This window comes from Emydura macquarii, unplaced genomic scaffold (assembly GCF_026122565.2).
Source record: "Emydura macquarii macquarii isolate MOO-44397 ecotype Brisbane River unplaced genomic scaffold, CSIRO-AGI_Emac_v2 contig_67, whole genome shotgun sequence".
Lineage (NCBI taxonomy): Eukaryota > Metazoa > Chordata > Testudines > Chelidae > Emydura > Emydura macquarii.
In genome coordinates this window covers 5897461-5916294 of record NW_027130204.1, presented here as the reverse complement: position 1 = coordinate 5916294, position 18834 = coordinate 5897461, and the positions used below count along the sequence as shown (strand labels likewise).

Genomic DNA, 18834 nt, shown 5'->3' with positions numbered 1-18834 from the left:
GGATACAGTAAGCCTTCTATAGTACACAGCCCCCTGTGAAGATTGAGTAGTCAGTGTGCATATTTCGTCAAAGAGGAAAAGTGTTATATGCAAGCTGAGTGTTGCTATGATTAAAGCAATAGGTGAGGTGAGGCTGGTTTCCTTCTCGAGGGCTAGGATTCTCTCTGCTCTCTCCTGAGAAATAATTGTTCACTGTGGAAATAATTTGCACCTATATCTCCTTAGAGTGAACTGGGAAGGAGATCTGGCATCATTCCAGAGGGGGAGCACATGGGCTGGGTGTGTAACGTGCCATGCTCTGCTGGCACAGGCGCATGTGACAGAGCCCTGTAGGGAGTCCAGGAAGGACGGGGTTTTCAGAAATGCTTAAAGGTATCAGTGGGGCTGGTGCTTTAACCCCCTAGACCCTTTGGAAAAGCACACCTTACATTGTTAATGTAGCCATAGGCTGCACAAACTCTTCTGCAGCCCCTGTGTGTTCTGGAACCCCCAAGATCCACAGGGCCTCAGCACACATGCCCTAAAGCTTTCCCCATTCTGAGGTGCGACCCAGTAGGAAGGAGGGCACGGCTGAGATGCAGGCGGTAGAACTAGCATGGAGGACAGACTGACTCCATGCATGGAGCTGAATGGGGGTGACTTGTCTGCTCAGCGGAGCATGCTGGGGGGCAGTGTCTAGTGGTGGCCTGTGTAGCAGGGTGAATGAGGTGGGAACAGCCACACAAGAGGGGATGGGGGTGGGGAGGAAGGCTAGAGCTGGGAGCTGAGTTCACTGCCTCTCAGCATAGGGTGAATGGGTTTGGATCTGCATGGGGACCACTGCTGTAAATATTGGGCTGCTCCCCTGTTACCGAGATAAGGCCCAGCTGTGACTCCCACCGTGAAGGGTGGGTTTGGCTCTGGGGCTATGGGCCAGGCTCCTGTGTATCATTTACCTGCAATTTTCAAGTCTCCCCATCACTGATTGGGGATTTGAAGCAGCTTTTCAGTGCAACTTACTTTAAAAAGCTCCCTGTTCTGCGAGAGCTGCTACTCCCCTTCTGCTCCGTGCAGCAGCCCCGCAACCTCCCCTGGCAAGTTGCACCTCTCCCAGCGCAGGGGCTGCAAAAGGGGCTGTGCTGGGAAATGAAGCTTTTAATTAAAATTGGCATTTCTGGGCCTCCTGCTATCAGCTGCTATTGTCCCTGCAACGTGACAGCATTTGTGGCACCAGCAGTCTGGCAGCCCAGCCAACTGGGAGAGCAGAACACATGCCAATTTCTACCTCGGCCTAACACTGGCTGAATATCAGACGGGAAATTTCACAGGGGGCTATTTTAGCTCACTTACTACAGTTTCTCTTTAAGATTGATTAAGCTATCTCTGCTCTCTGCACAGCACTCACACCAGAGGTTATTGTCCAAAACTAAACTCTCCCTACGTGTGTACTTTCCTCAGAAAGTATTTCTGATGTTCTTAGTTAACCACAAATATAAATCTTAGCCTGGCTTCCTTTTACAGCTGGCTATTTCTAAGATTTTCCCCTGGAGAGCTTTTTAACCCTGACGTGAGTTCTCCTTTGCCTTAGTGAGATGCTCAATTTTTTATACTTCTGCTGTGATCCGATTGGTCTGGTTTCCAGGGCGAGTCAGCAAAATAGCTCTGCATCTCCATGTCGAACATCCAGTCACAAATGCAAAACTGTTTTACAGTCTCTTGTGTGTGGCTCCCATCCTGCCAACGTTCCTACTGATATTGTCTCAAAGATTTTTTTTAATGTCCTGTGCGTGCTTTACACACTATACGTAAGATGTTAAAAGTCCACGGGCAGCTGGTCGGGTGCTTTTCCAGAGCAATGCATGATGGGGCAGCTGTTACTCCCACTAGTATTATTCTGGGGTTGGATATGGAAGAAGAAACGTCCTGGGGTTTTGGGTTTTTTTTTTTCCCCCACAAGGAAGCTAAGAACCTTTGCCAATAACAGACAAAATGGTGGTACTCTAGAGTGACTCCAGTGGCTTCAATAGAGTTACTCCAGATTGGCGTCAGTGTAACAGCAAGAAGCTTTTGGCTCATACGCTGCTGACTTCACCTTCTCAAACAGAAGGCCATTCCTCATTTACAACTCCTCTTTGCTTTCTAGTTCAACAAGAGATTCTGAAAACAGTAGAAGTCACCTGGAAGCAGCTTATTTCCCAGAGGTGGCAGACCCTGGAGGACTCCTACAAGATGGACCTCTCCGTGAAGCCGGGAGACAGAGAGGGGGAAGTGAAGATCGCCGAGATCACTCCTCTGTGGGAAGAAACAATGGCAAAGGCTTGGCAACACTTCATAGGTCTCTGTTCTTTAATGGAGCACTTACCTCATAGAGCAAAGGCATTGCAGGATGCCTCCCGCTTACTGAAAGGATGTTGATGCCTCAGTTATAGTCTCTTATCGCACATCACGGGCCAAATACATTGGGTCCTCACTCTGTTTTTTTTTCTCAGTCCAACTCCAGAGTCAGAGGGGGGGATTCTATCCCACACCGCAGCCCCTTTACATGGCTCTGGTGATGTACATGGACTGGCTGTGTTCCCCTGATGCAACCACACAGCACAGGGCTCCTCACAAGTGGGCATGCCAGTGTGAGAGGGGCAGCATATACCACTGTGGTGATTGTGGGCTGCTCCAGATTGTAAAGCAGCCCTTGGGAAGCTGCCTTCAATTAGAGCACCCCTAGGGCTGCTCTAATTCACCATTTTGGCCTCCTGTAGCAACCACAATCCCAAAGGCACAAAGATAACTTCCCATTCCCAGGGGATCTTACACCCGCAGGAATAAGTACCTGACTGAATAAAACCTGAGTAAGGGCCGAGCAAAGCCGGAGTAAGATCCTCATAAAAATCTCACCCACAGACATTTGGAGAGAAGCAGAGTGAGCTTCTCTGCCAATGAATGACCCCGTGATTCCTGACATTCGTTGCAAGAACTCTGAAAAGTCTGAGGAGCATTTCTAATGGTTTTCCTGGTGATGCTGCCCATTTCCCCAGAAGGCAATGCTCAGAGACGTTGGGTTAATCTGCCTGTCGAGGTCTATGTGCTCCTGGGGCACACTGGACCCCATTAGTTTCGTTAGAAGGAAAATAACATATGGATGAGGTGGGACTTACCCTGGCCAGGCTTATGGAGTTACTAAAACAGGACTTTATAATAGAAGCTGGTTGCAGCCGTGTTTGGCCACAGAATTGTCCAGTGTGTGGCCTGAGGTAATACGTGGTCCATCAGCTACAGGGCCTGAGCCATATGTGCTGCTATATTGCCTCACTTTCACTCTCACGCTCACACAGGGACAAAGCACGTGGAGTTTGAGCCATGGTACTGGGTCGTGTCCAGTGCAGATACCAGCCTGCCACCTAGGCTCCGGACCTGGGTCCACCATTACTTCCTAAGCATTTTATTTTCTGGTCTACAGCGTCTGAGAAGAAGATTCTCCAGAGTAAAGCAATGCCCGCTCAGTCCCAGAGCAAGCCCAGTTCCTGGAGCGAAAGCTTGTCTTCGGCTATGCGGTTGATGCCTGGCAGGAATGTAAAGGAAACTGCATGCAAATCTGAGGTAAAGTCTATTGTCCTATTATCAGCTCACATCACCCACTCAGAAGTCTGGGGAGAACTCCCAGGATGGCTCAGTTCGGGAGGCATCAGCTAAGGTTTCCTGCAATGTTTTCATGTGAATCAAGTTCATAATTATAAAAGCATAAGTATAGTAATAATTACAGGCCTCTGTGTCACTGGTAAGCTTCCTTTCATAGATGTTCAGGCTAGAAATGACCATTCTGATGATCTCCTCTGACTTCCTGCATAGAACTGGTCAGAGAACCTCATACAGCCTTAAACCCAGGTCTTGTACATGACTTCTAAGCTCTCCTTTCATCTCAGCTCACTTGCTTCCAATCCTGTTAGCTGGTAACATCTCTTTATTTGAAGGCTTTTAAGCAATTTGGGCTCTGATTTAGCAAGAAGCTTAATCACACGCCTAACTTTAAGCCTGTGATTAGTCCCAGTGGGTTTAAAGTTAGGCGTGTGCTTACACACCTTGCTGCGGGGAGGCCTGAATGCAGAAAATAAAAATAGAATAATGCACTGTTGATTATGATTGCAATTAACATCGCAAATGAGAGAGCTGAAGTGTTCAAAGCAGCGGAGCCCCGCTGCATGTGTTTTACATGTTTATAACATACCACTTGTGACAGAGTAATATGTTAGGGTATATGCTGAACCAGAAAAATGTGCCCCATATGGCTGGGAAGACATTGCTTTTAGAAGCCTAATGTCTGCGTTTCCAGGCTTTTAGTGCTTTTAGAGAGGAAATATGGCTCACTGGGTAAAGCACTAGCCTCGAATTCTGGAGACCGAAGTTCAGTTTCCTGCTGCGGTGTCATTTGGTGCCTCAGTTTCCCTACCTGTACCATGGGAGTAATAGTACTTCCCTACAGCACAGAGCTGTTATGAGGATAAATACATTACCAATTGTGAGGCACTGAGATAGTGCACTACTGGGGGCCATGTAGGTACCTGAGATCCCATGACAGCTGCTTGGCCTTCTTCCTGCGTGGCCACAGCTGTTTGTACGAAGTTTAGCTGTTGTGTTTAAAATAACAGAGGAGAAAATAAATGCCCTGTGATTAGCTATGCTGGTCTATGTATAGCTCTGCCGAGGCCCCATTGAGAAGAGGGGGGAGGCAGTCCCAGTTTTGCTGCTCCTTTTGCCTTAGATCACCATGTGCACCCCATCTCTCTGACATGGTAAGGAGGTCCTGACAGCTGTCTCCATGGCACCATCTTCTCCTCTCCTCTGGCTGCTCTGAAGGCCCCTCCTGGGGAACTGGGCAGGCTGGGAGGAGGAATGTGTATATACCAGGGATGGGGCTGGGGTGTGTGTGCATGTCACTGCCCCACTAGCTCCATAGCTATTCTCAGGGAAAGATAAAGACAGTCGGACTGTCCATGTAGCCCCCCAAAAAAATTAAGTCTGGATTAGTTTGGATCGGGGTCCATGTTAGCAGAGAACTCCTATCCTCTCTGGCTGGGAAGCGATGGGTGTGATGGCTCCCTTCACGCACCTAGCAGACATTTGTCCATACCACCAGAAAAGAGCACAGGTTAGCAGCTGTAGTAGGTGCTTCTTAAACATCTCCCAGCCTAGAGCAGCAGTGGATGGTGCAGGGCAGGGTGCGGGGCATTTGCAGGGTGGCTTGGGCCCTGCATCTCAGCCCCGAGGGTCCTGGATTTAATCTGCTGGTGAGTGTGTTACAGGTCTCCAGCCCCCCTTACTGATTGGCAGAGGAGTTGGGTCTATTACAGCCCTAGGTGAGGTGCCTGGGCTCTTTAGGTCAAGCTGTGCTACCTCCTGTGTTTAATCTGTGGAGGTCACTGGTTCGATCCCTAGTCTGTCAGCCAAGATGGCGGCCATCATAGCACAGGCAAACAGGGAGTCTGATTACGCTCACCAAGGTTTCTCTGAATAACATCCCTCTCGTGGCTTGAAATCTCTTTGTTGGTTACAGAGCAGAGCAACTTCTTCTCAGGTATGTATGTAGAGTGTGATGTCACGCTGCCAGAGCACCGACTATTTGCCCTGGGGTCTGTTTAATTATTTTTTAAAATTAATTTTGATTATTACAGCTGATTACACCTCAGTGAGCAATGTAATTGATATTTGTTAATGTATCCCAAGGAACATTTTGTACAACATGCTTTTTGCTGTTGAAGGTTAAAGACTCCGTTATTGGTTTTTCCCTAAATATGCCCACATCATTAGTTCCTCCAGTGAAAAGGTTGCCATCTGGAAAAGGCAGCACGGAGACATTATTCAGGCACAAGTGCATGAAATTGGTGTTTCTGCATCTTCTGTCTCTCTCCTGCAAGGGAGAGGCTTGTAATTAAAGGAGCTGGGTTGGAGGAAACATTACTCATTTGGTGTTATTCCTTATCATGTCAGCGACTGACAGCTTTGCAGCTCTGACAAATTGTTCCTCGCAGTGAGATGCAAAATGGTGATTCCAAATGTTCTTCTCCCTCCCTCCACTTTTCTTTGCAAGAGTTAACAGCACTTTCCAGTCAGACTTACTCTAGAGGCGAGAAAATGGATCTCCAAGCTTCTCCGCAGCCTGCTACAGTTCCTCTCTCTGGAGTCCATTAATAAGGTATTGGGGGAGGGGAGGGGAGTTCTTCAAAAGCACCGAAGTGATTTAGGAGCAGAGATCACATTGGAAGTCATTGTGCTCCCAACTCACTTAGGTGTTTTTGGAAATCTCCCCCCATTGAGTTTAATGGCAAAGTTCCCCTTGACTTCAGCGGATGGAGCCCATGGTTTGTTTACAGATATAATTGTCATGTGGTCAGACCATCTCTACCAGCTTCCGTGGCACTGCTCGTGGGAGTAAGGTGAGCAGGAGTTGGCCTTTGGTCAGGATGGCTGCCTTATTGGCTCCGTTCCCAGAACTGGTTTAGCTAAGTATTCATGAATGGGAATACCTGCTGCCAAGATGGGACCGTATGGAAACGCCGCTTAGTGGGCAGCATGCCGGCAGTGCCTGCGGTTACATGGAATTTAACTCCGTATCAAATTTTGACCTCAGCTCTTTTCTCCTTACTGCCAAATAAAGTTGACAGAGAAGGAGAAAAGTAGATGGCATGTGGTGATTCTCATTTGTGTCCTGGCATCTGTATTCAGTGCTATATCGTGGATCATGTTATGGCTTTTCGCAATGCTTGAAAAGTTCAGATTCTTTTCTTAATCAGAAGAGCTGGTTGCTCAGGATGACAGGTTCCCACCCAGGGTGTCCAAATTAAGAAGATTACATTGTATTTCTGAAGGGGAAATTAAAGCATGAGATCAGATTCTCTGTATTCCAAACCTATTGTTAATGAATCAGTCAGTCTCATGAGGGATATCTGAGGCCAACATTTTCAAATTTAGGGCCACTTTTTTTTTTAGAAAAAGTGGCCACCTAAAGTTACGCTTTGGAATCCACATTTTAGGCACTAAGTAAAAGTGACCTGATTTTCAGAGGGTGCTGAGCTGTTTCAACTTCTCCTTAATTTTAGTGGACCGGGAGGGTGGGAGTGGGGGCGGAAGGGGAAGGGGGGAATGCTTCGTAGCTGTGTAAACCGGGGCTGCTTTTGTGCAGGTGGCTACCTTTAGGCACCTAGGTTTGAAAATATTGGTCATAAACTTTGTCTTTTCTTGTCATCTTTCTTCAAATACTCTGTGTCAGTGAATGCTTCAAGGTGTGCTGTAATGGGATTGGCCTTCAAACATTGTTCTGTCTTTCCTGGGGGAAAAATTTTAGAACAAACAACTTCACCCCAAGTGGTTTAGACCCTGAAAAGGGAGAAGTTCCAGGGAGTCCAATTGATTTTATGTGGAAGCCACTCAGATACCAGGGTGGTGGTATGAAACCCTAAGGTAGGATAAGATACAGAAATAAAAAATGTAGGGCCACTCACTAAATAGTAGGGGAAAAAACCCTTAAAACCCAAACATCCTAGGGCCAAATACAAAATTCCTGTCTCTTTTTACTCAGGGCTAAGTCCTGTGGACCCTAATTGAGCAAAACTCCTGTTGGAATCAAGGGGAAATTTTCCTGAGTCAGTAAAAACTCTGTAAGGACTTCAGGTTTTACCTCACAGAGATGGAAGAGCCCTCTTTGGGTTATTAAATCCATTCCTCTTCTAATCAGAATGTCGCTAATGGAAGCTGGGGAAGTTAACAGTATTTGATATGAATAAAATAATGAATAAAAACACATTTCTAATAACTTTTTTCCAAATTGTTATTCACAAAAGAATCCATTTCTTCAAACTGAAGTCAGTGACTTTATGCTGATTTACTCCAGCTGAGCATCTGGCTCTCCATTCCTGTTGCACCTTCCCCCCAGGATCTCAAAGTGCTTTATGAACATTAACAAATCCAGCTCTCACTTCTGCTGTCCTACTGTTCATCAGTGGGTACTCTAATGGACAGAGAAGCTAAATAACTCTCCATTGGCTGGGCTTTCTCATCCACGCCCCTGCTCTGTCCACTAGCCCCCAGTGCATTTGTCTCACAATGTGTGCAGGGTTAAAAAAGAGTTTGCAAAACATGTGTGGGAGGAGGGAGAGAAGGAGCACAGTCTGGAAATTGCTCCATTTTTCCTACTTGGAAACCTGAATAACCATGCAGGAGCTTGAGCAGCGCTGTGCCAAGCCATGCGATTTTTTGAGATCCATCAGCTGGCAGAGGTGGAAGGATTTTCCCACGTCTAGTTCCGTTTCTGCCTTTCAGAGCCATTTTGGTGGGTAGTGGTGGATGAGAGCTTATCTGCCCCAAGAGCTCTCATGCTTGGATTCTGATCTATCACCCAGTCTGCTCATCTGGTTTTGCAGGATTTTGCTGTTGGAGGAAGGAGCGCTCGGGTTTATATTTATATTTGATTTGAGGGTTAATGTTGGCTGATTAATTTTCTTTGGCTTCTTTAACAAAGTGCGTGGGCAGCCAGAGACAATTGTAAGGGGCTCCTTATTCTCTCTCGCTACTTCAGTGTGTATGTTCCTTTTTCTTCAAGGCACAGATGCCTTGAGGGGCTGGGGGAAAAAATAAATCTTTATAACGCTAAAGTACAGAATGAAGAGCTTCAGATGAGCCCTGGCTACTTACACTGCAAGAGCAGAAACAACAGACTGGCTTTTTGGTCGGTTTTTTAGTCTTTTACATGGGAAGGTGCAAAATTGCATTGGCAAATGGACGTAATGCCCCTAAACGGTGTAGAATGGACCGGATTGTGCCTAGGCCGTTGTGGGAGCTCACGATGAACAGAGAGTGCAAAAAGTCTTAGCTCATCTTGGGCTCTTGCGTATGGGGCCAGGCGCAGGACTGTATCTTATGGGAGGCTATTACCCGTAGTCTTGATGTCCTCTCATGCCAGCAAGTGGCACAGAAGCTGCATAGCGGGGAGCCTGCCTCTAGTATTCTGGGAGCAGCCAGCAGCGTGTGCAGCTGGCTCAGACCTCTTCTGTGGCCGTGTGGTCAATGACCCAGCGCTCCCCAGTCTCACTGCAAGAGCACATCATTCAACAGAATATAATTAGCACTTGCATTAAACCCACAAGCAGTGGTGAGAGGGCCAGGTTGGGACTGAGGGTAGAACAGGGCCCCTTGACTTCTGTGAGATTATACTGCTATAACTAGGGCACCTGTATTCTTTAAAGTCCCTCTGGCTAGGTACCTATCTGCCCCCATCACCACAGCCTCACAACACCCCACCCGGAAGAGGAGAGTTTAGTTCCATTGTATAGGTGGGGACCTGAGGCACAGGCAGACCCTGGAGCTTGCCCAAGGTTACACGGTGGCAGAACCCAGCATTGAACTCAACTGTCCTGAATCCCAGACCGGAATGTTCTGCCTCCTCCCTGGATTTGAAACTCCGGCTGATGTTTACAAAAAAGCCACAGCAGAAAGAGAGACTATCTATTCTGAGCAGTAAGCTCTATAGGTGCTTAAGCATGAGATAAATGCTGTTAGATTGGGGGAAGGGAGGGTCTGAACTGAAATGGAGAAACTGCTGATTTATACAGAAAAATTGATATGCAGAAGGAACCTGTTGATTATAGCAGCCTACAAGGCATGTAAACTGAAGAAGATGGGGATAATTGAAACAAAATCTCTTCAAAGCAAATATTTATACTATTCACTCTTTGCCCTTTTACCAGTTATTTCAAGCAAACCAAGCTAAAAACAAGCAAACACATAATTATGAAATTTCTTTACAAAGTGCATCATTTGTGTAACATCTTTGTCTTCGTAATAGAGGGATAATTAACATAACTAATTATCTAATTAAGTTCATTAAGCATCCACCAACAGTGCACCGTGAAGTTGACATTATGTTCTACTGTCAACAAATGCTTTGATTTCTTAGGAAGTAATTAAAATGTAAATTAGCATGCCATTAAATGCACAAGGGAAGTTTGGAATCAGATATTCATTTCAAAACTGCTCATAGCAACATAACTTTTTTGTCTCTTCAATGAAAGCAAGCACTTTGCTATTAATGATGTATCTTAAACAATTCCCATTATAATATTATTGTCTTGTTTGATAATTGGCTCACAGATAAATTACACTGGCCTGTGGCAAGCTGGAGAAAGTTAAAGAAACTTTAAACAAAAGAAAGTTTTTAACTCCTCTCAAATGAACAGATATCCAAGTCACTATGTTTGGTTGTCACCTTCAGGTGATTTATTTGAACACAAGGGAAATAATATAAGATCTATGCATATTATGAATTAATAGAGATCAATCTATCTATCATCACATGGGACCAATCAGCCTACTATCTTAAATATAAAGAAAGAATCTATATGTTTTTAAAGTAACTATTGTTATGAGAAATTGGTAATAAAGGTGGCATTTATCAGCACATAGCAGTGGTTAAGTGGTATCAGACTAAGGTCTATCTAATTCAGTATCCTGTCTCTGACAGTGCCCAGCACCAGATGTTTTGAAGGATAGTGCAAGCACCTTATAATATCAAATGTAGGATAATCTGCCTCTCCCCATTGTCTCATCATGATCGTGAATAGTTAGAGTGGCTTTAAGCCCTCAAGCAGGAAATTTAATATTGCTTCCAACATTTTTATCATCATTAATTATGATAACTTTAGACATTCCTGTTATCCATATAGGGATCAATCTCTGTTTCAATCTTGCTAAATTCTTGGCCTCAATGACATCCTGTGGCAGTGAGTTCCACAGATAAATCACACATCATGTGAATAAGAATTTCCTTGAATGAATATTTTCTGGTTTTTCCAGAAGTAATTTCTTTTTAAATGACAGAATGTATCTGGATCAGGTTTAGAAGGGCTTCAAGATTTGAGTCTAAGATTCAGAGCCAATGTTCTTGTGAAGTTTTACACCCAAATGGCAGAAATCTGTGACGATTTGATAATTTATATTTGTGTAGATAAAAACAGATCCTTATTCAGATCAGGAGAGTTCTCCATGCAGGAGAAAACTTAACAGCAAGTTCTGACCATTCAAACGGGTGTGCCTAAAGACCTAGACACCAGGTTCTAGCAGAGCATGGGAGAGGTAAAAGCAGATGGGTGGCGTGAAGTATGTTGGATGAGTGAGCTGGCCAGAAACTAGATAGGGAATAGGTTCAGCAGTGCAGACAGTAAAGGTCATGACCCCAGGGTAAATGCTGGAAATCTGTGCCAGACTCAATTAAAGAATCTTATTGATGGAGTTGTGAGGTTGGTGATGCCAGGAATCTGTCCATGATCCTTAGGAGTGGTTGGCAGTATGCATTAGCCTCCTAGAGGGTTGGGGCACAATGCTTACATGCAACACAACTGCTGGAGCTACAGTCTGTTGAAAAGCTAGATGAATTTTGGCTATGTAACGTGCAATCATATCTGTGCAGGAATTACAGTGTTGTGATTAATAGGAGTGTGCAAACAGCTCTCAGTGACGAAGGTGTCTGCTAGTGAAAAAAGGTATTTTTTCTGTGCTAAAAGAAACGGTCATTTCCTTTAGCTTGACATTTGTAACTCGATGAATAATAAAATGTGCCCTTTGCTATGAACTGAACATCTCGCTTTCTTTGTCCCAGCAAGTCACTAGAACAGAAATTTGATCACAAGACTTAAATGGGGCCTATTGGTTCCATCAAAAGAGCAGGTGTCAGGATTTCTGCAATCTATTTCTCATGCTATCTGCTTTGAGGCAAATCTCTGTGCCTTGTTTTCTCTGTCAGTGAAATGGAGGGAATGGGGGGGAATTTGTCATTCATTGGGCTGAAGCTGAATGGATAGAACTAGTTGAGTTGTCCATGGAGGAATTCAGCCACCCTTTTTTAGCAAGTGAATTGTCCATGATCCAGTTCTGGCTTTTGTATGTTTTTGTTACTTTTAAGGACTTTGTGATGCAAGGACTGTCTCTTTGTTCTGCGTCTGTACAGTGCCTAGCACAGTGGGGTCCCTGGTCCACGACTAGGGTATTAGGGACTATGGAAGCATGATTAATAAATGCTAATGAAGAGAACAGTCCCTGAAGCATGCACAGAGCCGACAGGACATCGGAAGCCCATGAGTTGCTTGTGTTACAAAAATCAGTGCACATGCCCACAGCATCTTTTTAAACCCTCCTAACTTTAAATAAGCACAACAGTTTCCCAGGCCAGGGGAAGACGTACCTGTGACCTATGGACAACCCAAAGCTGCTTAGAAAAATCCCAGTTTTTATAGCAGGGGAAAGTGCATTTTTCCTTGCTTCGTTCTGGAAAATGGCTGAACAGTTTCTCCTCAGACTTTTAAAACACAACACTCCCAGACTGAGACCAAATGTGCTGGATTTCAGCCCATGAGTAAAAGATTGACATTATGAATAACTGAAAGGGTCCCATGGGGAACCAACTCAGGAAAGCACTAAAGCCCTTGACATTGAAATGAGGGCATCTAAGCTCATGCTTACAGTGCTTTCCTGAATCCGGGGGCCGTAGAACGGAAACACTTATGCTACCTCAGTTCTAGCTGGCACTCTGCCTACAGTTGTTGCCTTTCCTCCCATAAACCACAACAAAATTGGTTAAACGAATAGAACAACAGCACATATCCCAGTAAAATCAGTTTGCGCATACACTTAAAAGCCAATCCATTGCTAGACACCAACCCTTCCTATGACAGCAAAGCATTACATACATTCATACACTGATTTCTGACCCATCAATACAATTGATAAATAGTGCCTGGTCCTACAATGTAGTCATGTGAGTGCTCCTCCCTCACGTACATAGTCCTATCAACTTCAGTGATGCTCCAAGAGTGCCAGTTAATCACGGGAGTAATGCTGACGTGGTCACACCCACGTTTCCATGACTTCCAATAAATCCGCCCTGGCTTGTATCTTTGCAATCATTGACTCCCGTGATGCAATCTGTATTCACCTCTTCAATCCTTCAGATCAAAGGCCAGAATATTCTTTGCTATTATTTCTCCAATTCAAATCCATATTGCTTTGCTTGATGAAATGCTCTTCAGGTCAGTGTGTGGAGAGAGAGTTGGGGAGCTGTGACGTCTACAGCTAGAATCGTCTTCATTTTTTCCCCAACATAAAACATGTGACTGCACATTTATAAAGCATGAGGAGGGCCTGATTCTGCTCTCTTTTCCAGTGGTGTAAATCAGGAGTAACTCTCAAAGTCAGCATGGTTGCACAGGGATAAAATCCAGTGTAAGTGAAGGGAGAATCAGTTCAGTAGTCATTTAATGCACTTCTGGAAGGCACTCAGGTGATGCTGTGATCAGGATGGTATGTGAACTTGCACATAATAGAATGGGACCTGGTTTCCACAACTCCATCATAAAATTATGGGTACAGGTGCAAGTTACTGACTGTTGGTAGCAATATGGGTTATGCAAACATTTAACCTAGAGCTACTCAGGAATTTCCAAGCAATTTAAGCATGTCTTTTTAAAAATCTAAGCATTACTTAAATATCGATCATCTGACTGGAAAACTTTCACATGGAAAAAAAGACCAGCCAAACAAGAGAAGATCCTTTCAGAAGTATGAAATGTGACATCTGCCAATCAGCCCTATTAAAACAGCATTGGGCACTGCAATGGCCAAGTTGAATATGGTATCTTCCTTTATTATTTGCAGTGTTGTTGTAGCCATGTTGGTCCCAGGATATGAGAGACAAGGTGGGTGACTTAATATCAGGAGCTTGAAAGTTCATCATTTTCACCAACAAGTTAGTCTAATAAAAGATATCCTTTCGCCCACCTTGTCTCTCTGAAGTTAAAGCTATCTTGGTCTCCTCTTTCAAGTTTACAGCTCCCTTGAGTGAGTTATGGGAGGGCAAACCAGTTCCAACTGTGTCTAGTTTTACTTGATCTTAACAGCTCTTTACTCTTTACTGGCTGAAAATATGCTGAAACTTTTTTTTGGTGGATAATTGGGTTTTTTACATAATTTTTTTTGCTGACTGCATCCTTGAAAATGCTTCATTGGAAAACAAAAACTCATCAAACTGAGAAATTTTGACTGGAAACTGGGTTTTTGGCAGTTTTTGACCCTTTTCCATTTTTGGCTGAAATTTTTTGATGGGCGGTTGCCAGACACCAAATGAAAAGTCAACATTTTCTGCTGAAATTTGAGAAAAATGAACATTTTTTGCTTTTGCTGAAATTTTCCACTGGGGGGAAAAATGTTTCCACCAGCTCTATTGCTTAGCTAGTAGACAAGTTAAGAAGTGAGACCTCTTTCACATGACCAAAGTCCTCTATGCTCTTTGTGGACATTAAATCTCCTCTCCTGCTCTTCAGAAAAGCAAGGGTTTTCTTGGAACCTTGACTAAAATGACCCCTTCCAACACCACTGTTATATGTGCCAGCTAGTTGCCACTTTCTACCCTAGAGATTGTTATGCTGCAAGGGGGAAAGTGGGCCTAGTGGATATAGTACTAGATTGGGACTTGCGAGAGATGGATTCTGTTCTGTTCCTGTCTCTGTCACTGGCCTGCTGGGTGACCTTGGGCAAGGCGTGTCACTGTCCCATGCCTCAGTTTTCCCATCTGTAAAATGGAGGTGACCTCTGTTTGTAAAGTGCTTTGAGATGCACTGATGAAAAGCTCTATTTAAGAGCGAGGTATTATTGTTGCTGTATGTAAGTAAGTGCTGTGGCTTGAAAGCTGCTATATAAATTCCCCCACCAAAAACAAAACAAAAAGGAATTAAGGTTGCGGACATACATCGGCAATGGAAGGCCCTGATTCACAACAAAGCAGGTAGGCACATGCCTCACTTTAAGCACAGGAATAATCTCATTAACATAATGGGACTCCTCACCTGCAAACGTTGCTGGATCAGGGCCAGAGCACTCAACTCTGTGCAGGATGAGCCCAGACAGAGGATCTTAGCCACTTGGGCTATCAGTTTGGCATCTCTCCTACATAGCAATCCCTCCCCGACACACACATCTCCGAACGTATTAATTTAAGTTAAAAATTATATCTGCAGGGTTATTTTTATTTAGTAAGAGCTACTGACTGTGTGTGAGAGTGAGCATTGGGTTATGAGCCTATAACTCCTAAAGAAAGCACCGAAGTGCAGAGCCGCAGTGACATCATGTTTCTTTAGGAGAGAGCTATGCATTTCCCATGCGGTGCCTGCATCATCCAGTGGGAGTTTATTATTATTATGGCAAGTCTGAATTTTTGTGGCTGATGGTGGTGTTAAAAGTCATATAAAAAAATCAGACACAAACCTTTCCAGAGCTCAGCAGGACGTTGCTAATTTAACAGCCACATGTCTCCCGGAGCATTTATTACAAGTAGCACCTCAGATTCCTCTCACTGGCAGAGATTAGGAGAAACGGGTCTCTGTTCTTTCAGTTTGCTGATGCTGTGCATTTGCCAGTTCTTGGTGTTCTGTCAGTTTCCTCTTTCCTCAGCGTTAGTCTCTTTCACCTGTTGTTTGCATGGGTCTTTTGCACAACAAAAAGGGAAGGGAAATTAAAAAAAAAAAAAAAAAAAGGAAAATATGATTGTAAACCCAATTGTATTGTAAAACCACAAAAGTAAGTAGGGGGCTTGGGAGCAGCAAAATAATCTGAATCTACTTGTAATGTAAGTGACTAGAAGAAGGTGTCTAAGGGCCTGTCCAGACCAGCATTTAGTTTGTAGCAAACTGTGGTGGGAATCTACCCACATTAGCCTGCCACACACCAACTATCTAGGTGGATCCTGCCAATGTGCATTAATAATTCGTTAATGTACCTTGATCTAGTCCTGTTGCAAAGAGGGCTAGATCAATGTGCAGTAGTGCAGGCTAGAGTTACACCCCAGTTTGCAGTGAACTAAATGTTTATGTAGAAAAGCCCCTAAGTGAGAATGGTAGCAGGGTGATGTATTCCTTGCTGTTAAGGGCAGAAGGGACTATCATGATCATCTAGTCAGATCCCCGGCGTAACACAGGCTAGAGAATTTCACCCAGTGAGTCCCGTATCAACTCCTGCATGTGATAGCCCTATCTTAAACTATTGCCATGCAAATACCGACAATGCAATATTAACAATTACAAAAACAAATGCATCACTTTTTGTTTTAGACAGATGTGATGCAGTGACTCCATCATGTTAATCTACTGGGCAGGGGGCATGTTAAAGGATAAACCTCCTTATATCATCCAGGATGTGTTGTTTCTGGGGATTTTCTTAAACTGGAAAACCGTTCTGTATTTACTCAATAGCAGACAACAGCAAGCCTGCTGTAGTTAGTAATATGCCTAAAACATGGCCAGATGCAATGGGTTGTGGTCAGAATATTGGATAAACAGTAACGTGATATCTAGGTATCTGTTTCATATTATTATTTATATTATCATAGCACCTTGGATTCGCCCTTTTTTTTGCTGGGTGCATCTCTGATGCATTCATTTTTCTGTCACAATAGCCTCCTAGTTTTTTGGCCATTCCTCTAGTTTTGTGACCATGTGCTTGTCTTGTGGGGGTGATCATCCGGGGTTTGCTCCAGGATAGGTTCTTCTGGCTGAGGATGACTGGACACAGTTTCAACGCCAGTCTCCAGCTGACCAAAAGTGGGTGCTAGAGGAACCCTTCTTCCCTCGATGGCTAAGCATGCCAGCTCTAAAGCGAACCCAAACCCTGCTGAGTTGGAGCCTCATTCAGAGCCCAGGACAGCCAGTGCAAATCTTGGATCAGATCCCAGAGAGTGGCGGACCAGTGTTGAAATGCCCAACATGGACTGCTTTGAAGTGACTGCCACCGGAGCATTGACCTGGTGTGACCTCCGGGGGTCTCTGACCATTGCTAACACAAGAAGGAGGCTATCGTCTGATCTGAGCAGATTGTGCTGTATTTCTGTAAAGCTGGAGCCTGAGCTTCCCCTTTTGCCTAGCTCACCAGCACAGGGAGGAGATTGCTGTCTAGGTCAGTCTTTATGGGAGTTTTATATGAATTTATGGTACAGCTTTTTGTGAGGCCGCAACTGTGAGTACAGGCTTAATGATGCTTTATACAAACAAAATGTAATGGCTTTCATCAGTGTAGAACACAGCTTCCTGTGGGGAAACACCACTAAATGGGACTTCGCGGCAGGGGGACGGAGCTGCTTCTCTGCCAGCAGCAATCGGCATCGCATAGACCTGGTGTGTTAACTCAATTATAGCACCGCGCCGCCAGCAGCAGCTCGGCAGTTGCTTTGAGGAATTGCTGCCCGCATGGCACGGAGTCAGTGCATTTAAAGGTTACCCATCTGATCCGTGGCTTTAGATGGAGAGGAGCTGGGATCAGCACATTCAGCTCAGTGCCTGGGCTCATAGCAATCTGACCTCCCTGGGAAGAGCACTGCATCTGGGTTAAGGTGGGCCGGAAGTCTCTGCAGGGTAGCGGTGCTTTCTGCAATCAGTGGTTTATTTGTAGGAGATGGGTGAAAGGAGCACGCCTTAATCCCACCAGTACAGTCTCTGTACATTCAGTGCCTTCTCAACAACAATGTATTTCCCCCTTCCCTTCCTGTTTGTCAGAGGATTTCATTCGCATACTCAATATATTTCAGTGCTCTCATTACTTTGCCCTGCACTTCTGAGATCTTTGTGCAGTGTTTGTCCCATCCAGCCTCAGCAATTTGTCTGCGATACTCCCTGCAACTTCATTGGATGTTCAACAAACCCTGCATCCTTGTCTTGCCATCTCCAGGCTCCGTTTTCTAATTGCTCCGTGGGGAAAAAGTGCTCAGTCTGCTTAAATACCATCTACAAGTAAGAGCATGTCTATTCTGTATGGCTGCAAGTGCCACATTTGGGCATCTATTGTGTATTCAGGCACCCTTATTGTTATTTAGGATTTGTATTGCAGTAGTGCCTAGGAGCCAGTCACAGACCAAGACCCTATGGTGCCAGGCACTGTACAAACACAGAACAAAAAGAGTATCCAGCTTGGAGAGTATTAAAGCAAGTGAGCATCTAGCTCCAAAAGACAGGTAGTGATGCCTAGTCCTTAGAGCAGGTGGCAGACAGGACCATTTTCAAGGAAAGGCCTTCCTCCCTGAAGAGAATCTTGTGTGTGTTGGGTGTGGGGAAACTTTATGGCACTAAACACCCCCAAAAGGCCATGTAGGGGCATTTTCCCACACAATTAGCATTTGAATGGGAAAAGAAGTAAACTCCCAAATCACAGCACTCGGACCAGCCCTCTAGAGTAAATGGGTGGGTAACTCAGCACACGCATCGGTTCCTCACTGCCTTGCCTCCTACGCACGCTCCCTCATGAGATACCCATGCTGCTCATCAGACTAGAAATATTACAGAAGCAGCATTTTCACGTCGAGGCCCTTCTGGGACCCAGAAGTTCAGAGGCAGCCAAGAGGATGGCAAAAGGTTAAACCAGCCATTTCAAAGCTGAAAGTTTGGGTTTGCTTTGAGTTTAATGCAAAAGTTTGAGGGGTTTCTATAACAAAAATAAATACTTTCAGCCTGATTCTGCTCTCACATGACACCAGATTTCCTCCTGCGTAATCGCATGGCATTCAGGGGAGTCACTCCTGATTGGGTATCTCCCTAAAAGTGAGGTTTTAGCTCAAACAGGAATTGCTGGATGAAATTCTGTGGTCCATGTTATACAGGAGATCAGACTAGATGATCATATGGTCTCTTCTGACCTCAAAAAATCTATGATTTATGCTGGTGTAAGTGAGCACAGACTCTAGCCCAGTATGTTTCTCTAACACCCTTTACCTGAAGATCTCGTAACACTTCACAAACATTAATGAATTTAGCCTCACAACTCCCAGCGAGATCCAGGTAATTG

General features: G+C 44.7%; 1 protein-coding gene across 1 annotated transcript in view; it reads left to right on the top strand.

Annotated features, from left to right (window-relative positions):
- WDFY4 (WDFY family member 4) overlaps nt 1–18834 on the top strand; it is a 204580-nt gene that overhangs the window by 96985 nt on the left and 88761 nt on the right. Inside the window, exons 37-38 of the mRNA XM_067538932.1 lie at nt 2123–2314; nt 3434–3573. Coding sequence (XP_067395033.1) covers nt 2123–2314; nt 3434–3573 — 332 coding nt within the window. The remainder of the gene's footprint in view (nt 1–2122; nt 2315–3433; nt 3574–18834) is intronic.